At 39.8% G+C, this 17,741-nt stretch overlaps 1 protein-coding gene across 1 annotated transcript in view; it reads right to left on the bottom strand.

Moving 5' to 3' along the window:
- Positions 1 to 17,741, bottom strand: part of thsd7aa (thrombospondin, type I, domain containing 7Aa) — a 215,668-nt gene that overhangs the window by 103,748 nt on the left and 94,179 nt on the right. The window contains exons 5-6 of the mRNA XM_026300874.1: positions 17,008 to 17,163; positions 14,046 to 14,249 (exon numbers count right to left, since the gene is read on the bottom strand). Coding sequence (XP_026156659.1) covers positions 14,046 to 14,249; positions 17,008 to 17,163 — 360 coding nt within the window. The remainder of the gene's footprint in view (positions 1 to 14,045; positions 14,250 to 17,007; positions 17,164 to 17,741) is intronic.

Genomic DNA, 17,741 nt, shown 5'->3' with positions numbered 1-17,741 from the left:
TGATCTCAGACAGTCCACCTCCCTCCAGTAGGCAGACTCATCCCCATCTGAGATGAGTCCAATGAGGGTGGTGTCATCTGCAAACTTAACCAGCTTGACAGACTGGTGGTCAGAAGTGCAGCAGTTAGTGTACAGGGAGAAGAGAAGAGGGGAAAGTACACAGCCTTGGGGGGTTCTGGTGCTGATGGTCCAGGTGTCTGAGACATTCTTCGCTAGCTTCACATGCTGCCTCCTGTCTGTTAGGAAGTCAGACACGTTCAGCAGGGGTAGCTTGTCCTGGAGGAGAGCAGGGTGGAATGTGTTGAAGGCAGAGCTGAAATCCACAAACAGGATCCTGGCGTAGGTTCCTGGGGAGTCCAGGTGCTGCAGAATGTAGTGCAGGGCCAAATTGATTGTGTTGTCTACAAATCTCTTAACTCTGTAGCCAAACTGCAGGTGGTCTAGGAGTGGGGCTGTGATGGTCTTGAGGTGGGGTAGAATCAGGCGTTCAAATGATTTCATGACTTGAGACGTCAATATCACAGGTCTGTAATCATTTAGACCAGTGATCCTCTGCTTTTTTCGAACTGGGACTATGGTGGAGGATTTGAAACAGGCTGCCACCTGACATGACTCCAGTGAGGTGTTGAAAATGTCTGTGAACACAGGAGTCAGCTCATCAGCACAGTGTCTTAGGGTGGAGGGAGAGAGACCCCTTGCTGGGGTTCAGTTTCCTGAATAGTCTATTTACATCCTCCTCCAGGACTGAGAGGGCTGAAGATGTGGAGGAGGTGGTGGGGATTGAGGGCGGCTTTGATGATGGGTCTTCTGGGTGGTGTGGGGTGGGGGTGTGAGTGACTGTGTTCTTGAGGTGAGTGGAGGTGTCAGGGCTGCCTGATGAGTCATCAAAGCAACAATAGAACTCATTCAGGCTGTTGGCTAGTCGTAGGTCGTCAGTTGAGTGGGGGGATTTAGGCTTGTAGTTGGTAATTTGCCTAAGCCCCTTCCACACAGAGGCAGAGTCGCTGGCAGAGAACTGTTGTTGTAATCTGTCAGAGTACAGTGATTTAGCTCTTCTCACCTCCTTGCTAAACCTGTACTTAGCATTTTTGTAGCTCTCTCTGTCCCCACTTTTAAAGGCAGATTCCTTCTGTGGCCTCAGCTGTCTCAGTTTAGCTGTGAACCAGGGTTTGTCATTGTTATAACTCACCCTGGTTCGTGGTGGTATAATACTGTCCACACAGAACCGGATGTATGATGTCACAGTGTCTGTGTACTCGTCCAGACCATCTGTAGTAGTTCTGAACACATCCCAGTCCGTTGAGTCTGTTAAGAAGCTCATCCACAGGCTGGCTAGTCCACTTTTTAGATGTTTTTACCACTGGTGTGGAGAGCTTCAGCCTCTGTCTGTACGCAGGAATCAGATGACCCATGACGTGGTCAGATAATCCAAGAGCAGCGTGGGGCACTGCGTGATATGCTCCGTTTATTGTGGTGTAACAGTGATCAAGCGAGGATGAATGAATGGAACTCACGGGGAGACTAAGTCATAAAATATGGTGGAAATTCATAGTCACAAGAAGAATATGCGTGATGTTAAATCAGGTTGTAATTATAAAACGAAAGTGTATCTAATATACCTGGGCAATTCTACTGCAACTGAACCTTTTTTCACTTGAAAATCACCTTTTCAAGATGGCTATGGTCAGGGTGGAGTGTTGGTTTAATAAAGCATGCAACACTGATATTGCAGACTTCTGCTATATCCAGTCTCCTACCACTACGGCTTTCTTCTGTTGTTTGTCCACCACTACTATGTCCGGTTGGTTAGCCATCACCTGTTTGTCGGTCTGTATCTGGAAGTCCCACAGGATCTTAGCTCGGTCATTCTCCCTCACCTTTGGAGGCGTGTCCCATTTTGACCTTGGGACCTCCAGCCCATACTCGGCACAGATGTTCCTGTACACTATGCCGGCCACTTGGTTATGGCGTTCCATGTACGCTCTGCCTGCTAGCATCTTACAACCTGCTGTTATGTGCTGGATTGTCTCAGGGGCATCTTTGCACAGCCTGCACCTGGGGTCCTGCCTGGTGTGGTAGACCCCGGCGTCTATCGATCTTGTGCTCAGGGCCTGTTCTTGTGCTGCTACGATCAGTGCCTCTGTGCTGTCTTTCAGTCCAGCTTTTTCCAGCCACCGGTAGGACTTTTCGATATCAGCCACTTCTTGTATGTGTCGGTGGTACATGCCGTGCAGGGGTTTGTCCTGCCATGATGGTTCTTGCTCTTCTTCCTCTGCATCGGGCTTCTGTTGCCTGAGATATTCACTAAGTATTTCATCGCTTGGGGCCATCTTCCTGATGTACTCATGGATCTTGGTTGTTTCATCTTGGATGGTGGCTCTGACGCTCACTAGTCCCCGGCCTCCTTCCTTCCTCTTAGCGTACAGTCTCAGGATGCTGGATTTGGGGTGAAGTCCTCCATGCATTGTGAAGAGCTTCCTTGTCTTGACATCAGTGGCTTCTATGTCCTCTTTTGGCCAGCTTATTATGCCAGCGGGGTATCTGATGACCGGCAGGACGTAGGTATTGATGGCTTGGACCTTGTTCTTCCCATTTAGCTGACTTCTTAGGACTTGCCTTACTCTCTGTAGGTATTTGGCTGTGGCTGCTTTCCTTGCGGCTTCTTCCTGGTTCCCATTTGCCTGTGGGATTCCAAGGTACTTGTAGCTGCCCTCAACATCCGCTATGCTGCCTTCTGGGAGTTCAACTCCTTCAGTCCTGACAACCTTCCCTCTCTTTGTTATCATTCGACCACACTTGTCCAGTCCGAATGACATTCCAATGTCGTTGCTGTATATCCTGGTGGTGTGGATCAGTGAGTCGATGCCTCGCTCAGTCCTGGCATACAGCTTGATGTCATCCATGTACAGGAGGTGGCTGATGGTTGCCCCATTTCGCAGTCGGTATCCGAAGCCAGTCTTAGTGATGATCGGGCTGAGGGGGTTCAGGCCTATGCAGAACAGCAGCGGGGACAGAGTATCTCCTTGGTAGATGCCGCACTTGATGGAGACTTGTGCTATCGGCTTGAGGTTGGCTACTAGGGTTGTTTTCCACAGTCCCATCGAGTTCCTTATGAAGGTTCTTAAGGTCCTATATGTGTATATATATATATATATATATATATATATATATATATATGTGTGTGTGTGTACATATATATGTATATATATATATATATATATATACATATTTATAATGGGTTTGTTCGCTTAGACGGCTGCATATCTGCTGTGGTGATGAGCAGCGCCGGTGCACCCCAAGGAACTGTACTGGCACCATTCCTGTTTATACTCTACACCTCAGACTTCCGCTACAACTAAGGAAGCTGTCACCTCCAGAAGTTCTCTGATGACTCCTCAATCATTGGATGCATCAATAATGATAACAATGAGGAGTATAGACACTTGATAAAAAGCTTTGTTGATTGGTGTAACAACTGTCTAAAGCTCAATATCAAGAAAACCAGAGAACTTGTGGTGGACTTTAGGAGGAGCAGGAACACCCCAGTCCCTGTTAACCCTCTGGGGTCTGAAGGGGTTTTGGAGGCCTGGACAAATTTTGACATGTCCTGACATTTGTGCTTTTTTCAGTGTCTTTTAAACATATTAATGTCTAAAGTCTAATAACACTGTAATCCGCACAAAATTGGCTACAATAATATGTGAGCAGCAAGTTTATACATGATTGTGTTTTTGAAAAAAAAAGTGTTTATTCATGGTTAGTGCAAAACTACAATTTTTTACTCACTGAAATAAGATCATAAAACACAAACAGAACATTGGTTCACAAGACTTTGGAGACCTGCATGTTGTAGGCTGAAGTGTTTACTTCACAGTGTTGTGAAAGTCATCTTGTTCACACATTCACAGTAAACAATACACTGATTTAAATTTTCTAAGACACTTTTTGTCCAGAAAGGCCATATGCAAGAAAGTGTGTCTAAGATGAATAGTCATGTGATTTACCTGACAAGACAAAAGACACACTGAACGACCAGACAAAGACGCGCATAATGAGCCTTTCAGTCAATGTAGATGGGAGGGGATTAGTGCAGCACAATACAAAACAATGAGGAGCCAAACGATCCTCATTTGAGTTAAAATCAGTGTTTCTACTCTGAGGACAAGCTAAACTATTTGTCTGTGTGTGGAATATAAGAAGCGCTTCTTCACGTCCGTGACGCGCCATCATCCAAACGCGCAGAAAAAGTGAGTAAATTCTATGATGAAGTTTGACGTTTTATGTCATTTCTCGGGGGTGTGCACATATTTACCTGGTTCACCTGAGATTATTTACATGTGAACAGTGGACAGTGTACAAGGCGGGGTCGCATTACCTGAAATGAGGTGAGACAGGAAAAAACTTCTCCTTACGTTCATACGGATTAAATAAAAAGTGATGATTTGTTTTCGAATGGGATTGTTTAATTTAAAAGAAAACATTTCAAGCTTTCTAGCCATATAATTCTTATTTTTATGAGCCAAGTATTCGCTGAGATTCTGGTTGTTTTATTTACGCGTCTGTGAAGAGAAATGACAGAGACAGAAAAGGCAGAGAGCGCACCGTGTCGGCTTTCTTTATTTAAAAAAAGCACAACATTTTGTTGTTATTATGATGGTATACAACTAAAAGTAGACCCTTTACAGATTTGAATGATATATTTCTTTTATCTGTACAATCAGAATTGACGGAGTAATTTAAGTTTGTTTCAGCGTTATCAGGAAAAGATGCATCAAAACACGCCGGCACGTGCGTCGAACCCAGAGGTTTAATAAAGTACTCTTCTTCTTATTTTTCTTTATGTACGTATACACGTGTGTATTCTGGTATATATGTACACTTTTTTATGGTTATACAACAGATGTCAGCACATACATATACTTCAACACTGATACCCATCTTTGGCACAAATCATGCTCTAGGTATGGGCAGCTAAGCCTAATGTGTGGCTGGTGTTATGATCCTAGGGGTCATTATATGTGAATTTGTGTTATGTTGTTGGTTGTTAGTTCTCTCCTCCCCAGTCTGTGTATGTGCGTATGTATGTGTGGAAGGAGTGGGCGTGGACTACCCGTGGAGCACCGTCATTGGTCGGTTCAAGTGGACCTGACGTTCCTGATTGGCTTAACCTTCCGGGATGACGATAAGAAGCTACGACCAAATCCCGGAAGAGAGCTCTTCTCCGATCTCTACCACTCCCAAATCAGCAGTAGGTGTATGATCATCGTGACAGTGGAAAGCCATTTTTTTTAAACCGTTTTGTAAACCGCTTCGTAGTGAAAAGGTGGTAGTGATTTATTTTGAGTAGGTATGTTTTGATAATCCACACACAGTATATAGTGAGCACTATTCATTTACTTGTTATTCAGTAGGAAGAAGCCCAGGTATTTTGTTTTCATTTTTCTCCTGTTGATTTGGTTAGGAGACCAGGGAAGGAAACCTGTGATCTTTTTTTGTTGATTTTCTTTTGTTAGGAAACGTGGGGCTATTATAGCGTTTTTGTTGATAGTTATTTCGGGCTTCGCCGTTTTGTTTCAGTTTCTGTTTTGTGTATTTGAAAATAAATGATTTACGTTAAAGAGTTTTAGTCGTGAGGGTTTGTTGAGAGCGGGAGAGTTTTGGAGGAACACTCACATCATGTTATGTACCGGTAACCCCTAGGCTGGTCGTAACACTGGGCTTCGAAAAACTGATCCACTTCCATTTTCTGAGAAAGTCAGGTTCTGGCAATCTAAGAATATGGGTCAACTTCTCCATTCAAAAAATTGGATTGCTTCGGTGGGTTGGGCTTGAGCCAATGTTATGGCCATTCTTCCCATTGTCAACAGGGTCTTCATCAAATATTGATCCCGTCTGTGTACCTCTGCATCAATATTCCCTAGGTACAATATTGTATATTTTTACACATTTTATACCACAGTATTAACTGATGCCCAAAATGATTGGATTTTGGGACAACTCCAAAAAATATGGGAGTGGTGTACATCTAAGCTGCTACACTTCCTCCAACAAGACTGCGGCTTGGAGAGCTGTTAATTTTTTACATGGGAGGTAATGAAGAAGCAAATAATATTTTTCCAAATAAATTCTCTCCACTTCAGAGAATTTGTAGAGGTTTGAAGTGAGTCACATGTTTGGTGCCATTCCACTTCTGTAATTGTGATGTTAAGTTGTATGTTCCCACTTTGCTCTTGCACTACACAGAACGTAGTGTTATTTAGGTATTGCATTAGGCTGTGGTAAATTTGGAAACAACCTGGTCGCCTTTTGGTGGTAAGCACACACAATATGTCTAACACTGGGTTACCCTTCCCCGGGTTTGTTGTTCTTTATTATAGTATTCTCTTAGTTGAAAGTATCTATCTTGGTTCTTTACAGAAAACATATCCTTCAGTTCTTGGAAACTCATCATGTTGTTTTTAACTTCCACACAAATGGCAGTCAGACCTTTATCCATCCACTCTTTAAAAGCTGAGTCATACATCCCTGGCCTGAACTCATTATCTAGGGCGATCCATTTTAATATTTCCTGTCAATTTCCCATTTTGAGTTGTTGTACAAGGGTGAACCATGTTTCCAATGTGAATGTTACAGGTTCAAGTGCATTCTTAATTGAGCTTGGTACACTCCTTTCAACTTGTAAAGCTTGAATTCGATGATCAGGGATGCAGGTCTCAATCTCCTTCCATTTCGCTTTGTAAGTGGTGTCAATTCAATTACACAAGGGTTGCAGTTGCGCTGCATAATAGTACATTTTTTAATTCGTAAGTTCCATTCTACCTTTATCATCATCATAATCGAAACATACTCAGCCTCTGTGACCACCCCAGATAAATCTGGATATTATTTTGTCCCATGTTGAAAATTGTTGTACTAGCACCTCAATTGGAAGGAACTGAAGTAAGTACAAGAGTCTTGGTAGATTATTCATTTTCACCACTCATCTTACTACTAAAATCCAGAGGATAGGTGGACCATCCTTCTAAATCTTTTTTAATGTTTTCAGTAATACAGTTAGCTTTATACAACTTAGTTATACACACACCTAAATATTTTATTAATTTGGACTTCCAGTTAATGCCATAATTATTCTTGATTTCTTCATTTGGTACATAATTAAAGAGAAGAATTTGTGTTTGTGGTATATTTAGTTTATATCTTTATATCTAAGTGCCATCAGTCTGGGAAGGGATTTTTCCAATTCTCCAAGGTATAACATAACATCATCAGCAAATAGACCTATCCTGTGTTCATTTTCCCCAGTCAAAATTCCCTTCAGCCTATCGTCCTGATGAATTGCTTGGGCCAATAGTTCAGTATGTACAGGGCAAAAAGGATGGGACTAAGGCAACACCCTTGTCTCATTCCTCTGCTCAGTTCAAAGCAATCTGATAGAGTTATTGACCTTAATTCTAGCAGTTGGTTGTTGGCAGATTGCTCTAATGCATTTGATAGAATGTTTGTTGAAGCCAAACCTTTTTGATGTTTGATTCAAAAACTCCCAATTGACCGTATCAAAAGCCTTTCGAGCATCAAGGGTTATCAAAGCTGCACTTGTTGTCTTCAATAACTTTATGTAGTATATGAAAATCAAATCACTTATAAATGTTTCCAGTTTTTTGGTAATAATCATAGTGTATAGTTTGCAGTCTACGTTTAGGATTGATATTGGCCTGTAATAGAAGTGGATTCAGTTCCCCATGGAATAGTCTATACTACTCCACTGGAAACCCATTGCCTCCACACATCTTATTTGTTTTTAATAGCATTGTGGTCTGAAACATCACATATGCCAATTCCACAATCTGCCACCCTGAAACAGTCTTCCTTCTGCATTAGAAAATAACCAATTCGCATATGGAGCGAGTGGTGCACAAAGTAATGGGTGTAGTCTGTCTGTGAGGGATATAGAGATCTCCAGACATCAACCAGACCTGTTTCCTCAAAAGTAGTATTCAAAGATTTTTGAAAGATGTTTTTAATTCCTGTTTTGGCTGGTTGTGTCCAGATTATAGTTAAGTACCACATTGAAGTCTCCTCCACAGATACATATCCCCTCAGTTTCTATTAAAATAGTGCTAAATAAAGCTTTGAAAAAGGATGTATTACTGCTTTTGGGTACCTGCTACAGCATCAATCTGTTTTGTGTATAAACTCTTGCAGCCGTACACATGCTGCAGTCCCACTGGGATTCTGTATATGTACAGATTATGTCCTCTTGACCTTGCTTCTAACTCATTCACCTTATTGACAATTTTTTTCACTTAGTGCCTGTTGAGGTGCACTGTTCGCCACAGTAGACCATGTTTTCAGTTCTTCTATTCACACCTCGGCCTCTTCAATTTTAATCAGTTCTGTTGTATCTTGTGCTTCTTGCATCCTTATATCTCTCTTCTTAGTCCCCCCACTCATGCTTCCTACAGCAAAAGCTGACTTCATATGTGGTACACTTGAGAGCTCTCAATTCAGCCAGCCATTTCACTCCACTGCCTACTGGAGGTCCTACTTGGAAGTATGACTGGATTGTTTTAGAAGGCAGTGACAAATGACGTAGTATGTCATTTAGGTTTTCAATGACCTATCATGTCAGTGGCTGCAGTAGGACAGGGGAAGATACATTTCAGGAACAGACTGAATGACTATACAGAATAATGCAAAAAAGATTTTTGCTAAAATAAATATTTTCTAAACTAAACGAAAATGCCGTAAATGGAAGTCATATGAAAAGAGATCTTGCAGTGTAGCAAGTAGGACAAAGCACCTTAGTCTGTCCTGTTCCATAAAGTGTTTAAAATCATTCTACTAACCTCACAGATCTGAGAAGCTAGTGTGATATCAGCTTGCCCTGAGCTCAGCTAGCAACTGTAGTGATAAAAGGTACAATTTTCTTTTTATCATTACAAACATTAACCACATCTAATCTCTGACTGAACTGGCATTGATGGAAATGTACCATATGGAAGCTGACATCTGAATTGCTTGCCTCTCGTGCAGTCAGGTAATGGGGAAGAAGGAAGACTAAATCCAAGCTGACTGTGCTAATCTAATTTATCAGCAAGTCTGATTCAACAGGGTGCCATGAAAGAAAGGCCACACCCTTAGATGGAAGGAGAGGAAGAAATGAAAATTAGAATCACGAAGATGAGGTCACCTTGCATTTTTCTTTCATCACTGACTCTATTTACCTGCATGTATTCATCAGCAACCTAGCTGGCTCTATATAATAAAGAACGCAAAGCTAGAATGAAAGAGGTAAAAGATTGAGTTATGAATATGTAAGGATTGTTTACAATGCAAGTGATACTGATGTGAAGTGATACTGGTAGCCAAGCCTGGTACTTGAGGGCCACTGCCCTGCTTGCTTTACAACTACCCCTGCCTTTCCACTTCTGAACAGATGAACACAACTGATCCGGGTAATCAACAGTCAATCAAACAATTAACTCCTAGGTCTCTAATCTGACACCAACTGAACAAGAATGCTGTACAGCAGTTTGGTATTTTCCTAAGTGACATAGAGAATATTAAAGTATGAGCTCTACAGCAGTCCAGCAGCTGTCTAAAAACTGTAGTTACATTAGAAAATGCTATGACTCTGCCAAATTGTGCTGAATGCTTTATATACTGCAACCTATTGGACATCTATGAAGCACCAAAGAGGGACTTTATTTAAATTCCCTTACAATACTTTTGCATTACCTAGGAATGCTTTTTCAAATCTCAAGTGAAGCCCAAGCCATATAGAACAAATCCTACAATCGCTAACTGACCACAGCAATAGTGGGAACTCTTTCTATAATACTGTATGTATTGCTAATGTTATAAACTATAGTCATACCTGTAGATATGGCTGTGTGTTTCATGCATGAAGTGGTTGTGTGAAAAAGTTCCTACCTTAGGAAATTCTTTCTCAGTTAGTGTTAATATTAATATAAGTGTTGTAAAGTTTAGTGGTAGCATGTTGCTAGAGTTTCAAACTTTGCTGTAAAACGTAAAATGTGCTGTACTCCAATCAATTTTTTATAGTTGACTCGAAGTTGCCAGTTTTTACACATTTGACTTTTTGAATATCATTGTTGATGTTTTTTTATCAATATTTTCCATCATAATTATGAAAAACATTTTTCATCCAGTTAGTTTAGTGTAGTTCACCTAGAAAGTTGTGGTCCCCACATAACTCTCCTACATGTACATCCAACTATATCAGTGTCATAGTTGCAATAATTAAACAAGGCTTTTGAGTGTTAGTTGTAATAATCTGCTGGCACAAATAACATAGGGGAAGACATAGTTGACTACTAGACATATTGCACAAACTACTGTGAAATAACAGTTCAGAAAAAAATCCTATCGTGCACTTTAGGTAACACTGTAGACATCCATCCTCTTTTTAAATATAACTATTAGAATACTTTTTACTACAGCTGCAGTACTTAAGTTGTAGAATGAAGTCCAGCTATGCATGCAGCAGTAATATTCTACATTTTTCAATATGGCTGCCATACTTTGCTGTAGATCTGAATATTAGAAAATTAAAATCTATCTATTAAAAAGACTTCACAGTAAAGACATATGGTACTGCATGGTAAATAATGAATTGTCTTTCAAGGACAGTTTTCTTTAAATATTTTCAGGGAAAGATAAGAGGCTGAAGATAATTAGTTGTAGAGAACAAGTCATTTTGTGATGAGGAAGAAGATAATCACTACAACATGGTGCACTGCAGTCTGTGAATGTAGACCCTGATTATAAATATAATATGGAGTTTGATGAACAACCCCTATCTCTCTCTCACACACAGGCATTTTCCCCAGAGCCCTCATTAGCAACTACTGTGTTATGGTTCAGAAATCTACCCATAACAGCCCTATTCCTGCACACACAAATACAGAATATACACACAATTTTGTTGGAAAGAAATGAACTAAAAAGACTAGTTCAAATTACAGAATTCAGATCATAATTGATTTATTAATAAAAAGCAAGTGTGTATATATTTCCGTTCTCAGTTAATGTCCCAGTAAAAAGAAACTGCATTTGCAGTTGAGGTCATTCAGGCATCTGATCCGGATGCTTCTTGGGCACCTTCCATTGCATGAGATCAAGGGGTAGGACATGCTGCTCTCCACCTATTTGACATGGGAATGTCTTTGGATCCATTAGAAGGTGGTGTCTCTCACTTGTAAATGAATCCTTAGTGTATACACATGATCATTATAAAACATTTTTCAGTAATGCCATAATTCCATTATTTTTTTTCTGTCTCCCCATTATGTATACGCTGTCACAGTTCAAGTTAAGTCAAGTGTATTTGTATAGCCTGGGGGTTTTCAAACTTTGACACTGTGTCCTATTACACAGCTGAATAAATTACTGTTAAAATGTTTTTAATATTATTTTAATGTTGTTCTTAAACCCTGAATGTAGTTGCTTGCTTCAGTTCTTGTCCCACTCACTATAGTTTTATAGTTTTTTTTTTATTGTATTATTATTGTTGTTGTTCCTATTTTGTGCCATCAAAAGTCCTGAGTGTTACTCTACTAACAACTGCACCAACCAAAATAAAATTGAATATGTAGCTGGTTAGCCTCTGTGTGAACTGTAATCTTTTATCTTGTAATTTTTTCCTTTTTAATTACATCTAGGCTATATATATATTTACAACAGCATGCTGTATATATAGTTTTAGGATTAATCTTATAGTGAGTAAAACACTAGGAGTGTGGATGTGACATCCCAAAGAAATTTTCAAATAAAAACATGAAGTTATTTTTCTCAACAGCAGCAGCAGAAGATAGAGAGCCTTGGGAAAAAGTAACTCCTGCACTTCTAACCCATAATGTTGGATATTCTGTTTTACTTCCTATTTCTGCTGACATATGACATGTAAAGTCAGCTACTGTATATCTTGAACTACTTTCTCTCAGCAACTTTAGTTAAGATGAGCTCTGGATTTATTTGAGGGGAGCTTTGCTATTGTTCAGCTCCCTGCCGTGTGAAGAAATCTGCTTGTGAGACTCTCAAAGTAGCTTCAACACTGAGTTACTATCATTGACTGGGAAGATAAGTGAAGAATCTGCTTTTGTTCCACAAAAACAAAGGGCACACAGAATGATGCTGTTTTTAAGTGCTAAACTAGATGTTATTGTCTAGAAAAGAAACAATGTATGGTTTTACTAGCTGCTTACTTAAAATGGTGATACGTAAGCAAGAAAGCAACTGTGGGTATGTTTAGCAGTGCCAGCACTGTTCACTCCTCTTTTAGCGCACACTACACAGACAGAGAGGAAGGCTCTTCAAAGCATCATAAAGACTGCTGATAAGATGACTAGGACTAAACTTCCTTCTATGGACTCACTATACACACATCGCTGTCAGAAAAGAGCAGAAAGAATCATTAGAGACTCACACCATCCAGCTCACCCTCTGCTCAGACACAAACACTGCACCTACAACCTGAGACACAGCAAAGTGGACAGTATCATTACACACAAAACATGCTTCTACAGAAGTTTTTTTCCTGCCGCAGTGAGACTGATGGCAAAATCATAACCCCTCATTACCTCACTCCACCTCTTGTGCAACATATTGGTATTTTGTTTTTTTTATATCTTGTTTCATATTATTCTTGCACAATGTTAAATTGTATGTGTACTTGGTACTTTTATTGTATTTTCTTACCTATTTTATAAATAGCTTTTTTAGCATATTTTTGCACAATGTTTAGTGATGTAAGGCACACATCAAATGTCTTACATCAGTGATATACTTATTTTAGATAGAAAAGACAGATGGTTTGAGAGAGTGGTCAGAGAAGCTATATATTTTCAAGTAGAAAAACCCACCCTTAAAAGGGGTGAAGGGCTCAGACGTAACACAGTCTTTGTAACTGCAGCCTCATCCCTGTTACTGTGACAGACTGTGGCACGTGCGCAGGTGATAAACGGGGCATAGCTGCAGTGGTGGAGATGCACACAGGTGGAGGACAAGGACGACAAGGAGTTGAAGAAGACTGAGGAAGAATGAGGGGGTATGGTGATGGACAAACTCGGGTAGAAGGGACATTTGTTCCAGCGTCAAACCGGTTGAAGAACTTGTTTACATTGGATCTGTGCACATCACTCACGGTGCCTAGTTGGTGTTTTTGTTATGTAACCAGTGAAGTCCACACCTCTCTGATGTTGTTGTGCTATTTTTCTCTATTTTGTTTTTGTAGTCCTCCTTACCCTGCTTTAATCTCTTCAGCTTATGTTGGACATGTTTGAGCAAAGCATGTAACAGCAAAGCATAACTGAACATTTCAGGAGCTACAAGACTTTGCTGCCATCTGCTCAGGTGCAAATTCTAAAAGGATCTTGGAGTTTGCTTTTTGGACTATAAGTTGCACTTTTTTTACTCCTCTGGCTTGTCCTGCAACTTATACAGCGAAGCAACTTATATGTGTGTATTTACAGTAATTTTGCCGAGTGGTGACTAGCATTAGATGGCACTCTTGACTCATGAAACAATGAAAACATTTACGTTCACACTAAACTGCGACTCCTAGTGTAACACAAGTGAAAATGCTGCCCAAAAGAAAAAGCTATGCTGCAGACTTTATTATCTGCACTTTGAAGTCTGCAGCATAGCTTTTTCTTTCTCTGAAAAAAAAATATGCAGCTGAAACAACGTTTGGAGTGAGTGCTGGCATTCAGACAGAGAGGAGACACTGTTTCCATTGCAAATAAAGTTCTAGAAATCCATTTACAAGTCAGAGGGAAAAAGACATCTAGACATTGCAATAAGAACCTTTTTAATACTGCCAATATACAAAAATGTAAAAAAAAAAGGTCCAGTTGTTCATGCTAATATTACACGTCCTTATTACCTTCAATGCATTATAAGAACTGTATTTCCTACGCTCAAGCATGATTATCTCCCTCAAGATAATCTCTGTGTAGAGGACTTGTTAAGGTATTAATTACTCCCAGACCTAAATGACTGTGTTGTTTCATGTTTTTACTCACCATCACTGTTGACACACTGCACTTTAGGGATTTGGGTTCCTGGTCCGCACTCCTTATCATTATCAGGAATACACTCCTCCAGTTTAACCACCAGCCACTCATAGCAGCTGGGTTCTTCACATGGTATTGCCTCCACCAGGTGTGGGCAATTTCCCATCCAGCCTACTGGCTCACTGACGATCTTTCTCTTTCTCAGTTTGAAGCCTGTTGGAGAACAACAGAAATCTAATGAGCCAAATGAACACACATTGTCCCTACACTAATGAATTCAAGCACCTCCTCTATGAACTGCTGACCAGAAATGTGTAGCCATTTGACAGTATCTAATGTTCAACTGTAACACATTAATTTCACTCCGTGGTTACAGTACCTTTGATATTGACCGTAATATTGCATTTAACATGACATTGAACCTGAAATTGACAGATATTTTTAACAACCTCACATAAATGAAATGGTTTGTTAACATGCTTGTGTTGTTTCCTCTGCTCAAGAGCATAGGATTCTATGACCCAGGTCCCGAGACGGGGGATGATGAACCCCAGCCGGACCAAGGTTGGCCACCCCCTAATCCACACTCCTGCTCCAGCCTGATAAGGCTGCACAGCCCTGCAGGCCCTGCAGGACTCAGTGGTTGCAAAATCTTCCCTTTTTATTTCATTATGGTCTCTTTTTTTCCATCAAAAACCTTTATTTAATCAGGCAGGTCAGCAGAACATGAGCTCCATGTATCTAGATCCATTGATGGAGGTGTTATCTGTGAGGGCGAAGGGTGCATATGAAGAAAGATGAGGCATGGGGAGCAGGGAATTCAATTCTATCAACCATCACTCACTTGCTATCTGCAGGATGTATAATGAATGGTACGACAGCACCGTACATGCATCTGCTGGCAGAGATAGAGGCTTAATGTTGACTGAACACACGTAAATGGAAACAATCACATGTGATGATCTATTGTGTACATGATATCAGCTTAAGATAGTAAGGCTGTACAGTGAAGGTGAGTTTAAAGATACAAAACTAAAACAAGTCATAGAATTCACCAGTAGCAGTTGTTGGGTTGAATAATTATTCTTTTTTAAATAAAATCAAAATTTTAAAAGACTCCAGTTTTTAAATCTTTAGAGCCATAGTTTTTATCTTACATCCTTAGATACTAGCAATCTATAACAACCGGTCGAGGTAGATGGATCAGCCTGAGCCTGGTTCTCTTGGAGGTTTCCTCTGTTAAGGGAAAATCATTTTCCTCTCGATTGTTGCCAAGCGATGCTTAAGAGTGATTTGTTGTGTTTTGCTGTATAATGTATGATTGTATTTATGATTGAATGTATGAATCTTAATGTATGTTTTGCAAGGTCTCGACCTATTTTCATTTTAGTTAATTGCTTTATTACTTTATTAATTACTATCAATTTATATAATTTAAATAATATTTAATTTAATTTAATTTTAACTTTAAATGAGAATAACTGCTGTAACAATTTAATTTCCCCTTGGGGATTAATAAAGTTCTTCTTCTTCTATTTTATGTAAAGTGCCTTGTGGTGATTCATTATTGTGATTTGGTGTTAAATAAATCTAACTGAATTGAACTGTGTGGAAACGATGGATTTTGACCATCCTTATACCTCTGCAATGCCTTCTGGTTGAAGGTAAATGTTACATCTCCTGTAAAATAACCATAAGAAAATCCTAGATCTACATGGACAAACTCAAACTTAGTAAAGTATAGCTACAAAGCATTGTTTAGAATAAGTGGTTATTGCCTATTACCTAGTGTGTGTATAACCAATTGCTATGTGTTTGACTTAAAATATGTCATATATGATGTAAAATAATATTTAAATGCATGTTTGTGTGTGAACTGAAAGTGTCATGTAATCCAATCACTGTTACATATTTTAGATTCAAGCAATGGTGAAAAAGAATAGTCATTCATTAATATGAACTGTTATTTAGAATAATTCTCAAAAATTCCTTTACTCTGAACCTAGCATACAATTGACCTGAAGAGTACCTTCAACTGACCAAACAAAACTCTTATCTACAAAGAATTAAGTACTCCTTTCATGGCATTAGTCTCATTTAGAGCTTATAATTCCCAAACTTAACAAATCGTTCTCTCTCCAAACTGAGATCCAAATCTAACCTGATTCAAATATCTTTTCCACCATCTCAGAGTTACCTGTTGATGTTAACTTCCATTAGTCTGGTCCACTATGTTAGGTTATTTTCCCCTTCCCTTTCAAATTGTAAGTAGTATAAATAAACATATCCAAAATATAGAGAGCCAGCAAGTCTTAATGTCTCTTCTAACAATAACTGTCACTGAATTAGAATTCCTTCCCTCACTTGTGAGGATATAATATTAATAATTCTTTATCACTGTAAAATTAGCTACCTTTACCAGCTTGGTGCCCTGAATTACTGATTCTTACAAGGTATTAATACCTATAAAGTAAATATATGAACACTACAGATAGACAGATTGCATGTTGGTCAAATATTACAAAGATGTGCATTCTACCCTATGCAGACCATACAATGCAATTTAAAGTTGAGCTCTGTAATTACAGCTGACTCCCAAGGCTAGTGTCAAGAGGTGGATGTACTTTGAGTCTTTATCTGTCTGGATAATGAGATTCAGGATGCACACACTTGTTAGTTCAGTTTCACTACACAATGTTTCAGTAGATGGCAGAAGTGGCATAATGAGAAGAAGAGCAATTGGGAGCAGATCCATCATTAAGATGCATAGAGAAGAATTTCCAGCCATCCCTTTCATTTGTGGCGCTTCATTAAGGCAGAGTCAACATCCATTAGTTATAGCAGACATCGCTGTTCCAGGGCCAATTAAAGGCTGAACCAGCGACTGCAACAACCTTGTCTGTCTGTACATGTCTATAGAGCTCCACTGAGTAATTTATGGCCCAGTGGCTTTATAATTCTGAGCTCTTACCTTTTTTTGATGCCTGGTCTTGACAGTTTTCATAGGTGCAGGGTCCCCAGGCACTCCATGAAGACACCTCACATTCTACAGGACAGCTTATATGGCAGAGCTGGGTTGTATTTGGAGGGATCCCCAGACACACATCACTGTCCACTGGTCGCAATACTACAGAGAGACAGGCAAGATCATGTGGCACATGATGTGCTGAAAAACATGGTTTTGAAGACATCAAAATCAAACAGATTACAGGTTAAAATTTTATATAAAAGGGCAAACAAATAAAAACCCCAAATTTGTGTCTATTCAATGTGTTCCATAGTTCTTTTTATATATATCATTTATTTTTGCTAAGATGGTGGCACAGTAATGTGGTGGTTAGCACATTTGCCTCACAGCATGAAGGTTTTAGCTTTGAACCACATTAAACCTGGGCATTTCTGTGTGGAGTTTGAAAGTTCTCCCCATGCCTGTGCGGCTTTGTGTGGGTTGCAGGCACTCCAGCTTCCATTCGCAGTCCAGACACATGCAGGTTAGGTTGACTAGTGACTGATGGTAAATTGTCCATAGTTGTAAATGTGAGCGTTTGTCTGTCTCTATGTGCACAGCCTCTGTCAACCCTGTCCAGGATGTATCGTGTCTCTTGGACAAGGTCACCTGGGATTGGCTCCAGCCACCCCACAAGTCTGGATGTCTCAAGATAAGCGACAGATTATGGATGGATAATGAAGATGGTTGCGTAGTCC

This window comes from Mastacembelus armatus, chromosome 11 (genome assembly GCF_900324485.2).
Source record: "Mastacembelus armatus chromosome 11, fMasArm1.2, whole genome shotgun sequence".
Classification (NCBI taxonomy): Eukaryota; Metazoa; Chordata; class Actinopteri; order Synbranchiformes; family Mastacembelidae; genus Mastacembelus; species Mastacembelus armatus.
This window is presented reverse-complemented; position numbering and strand designations above follow the sequence as displayed.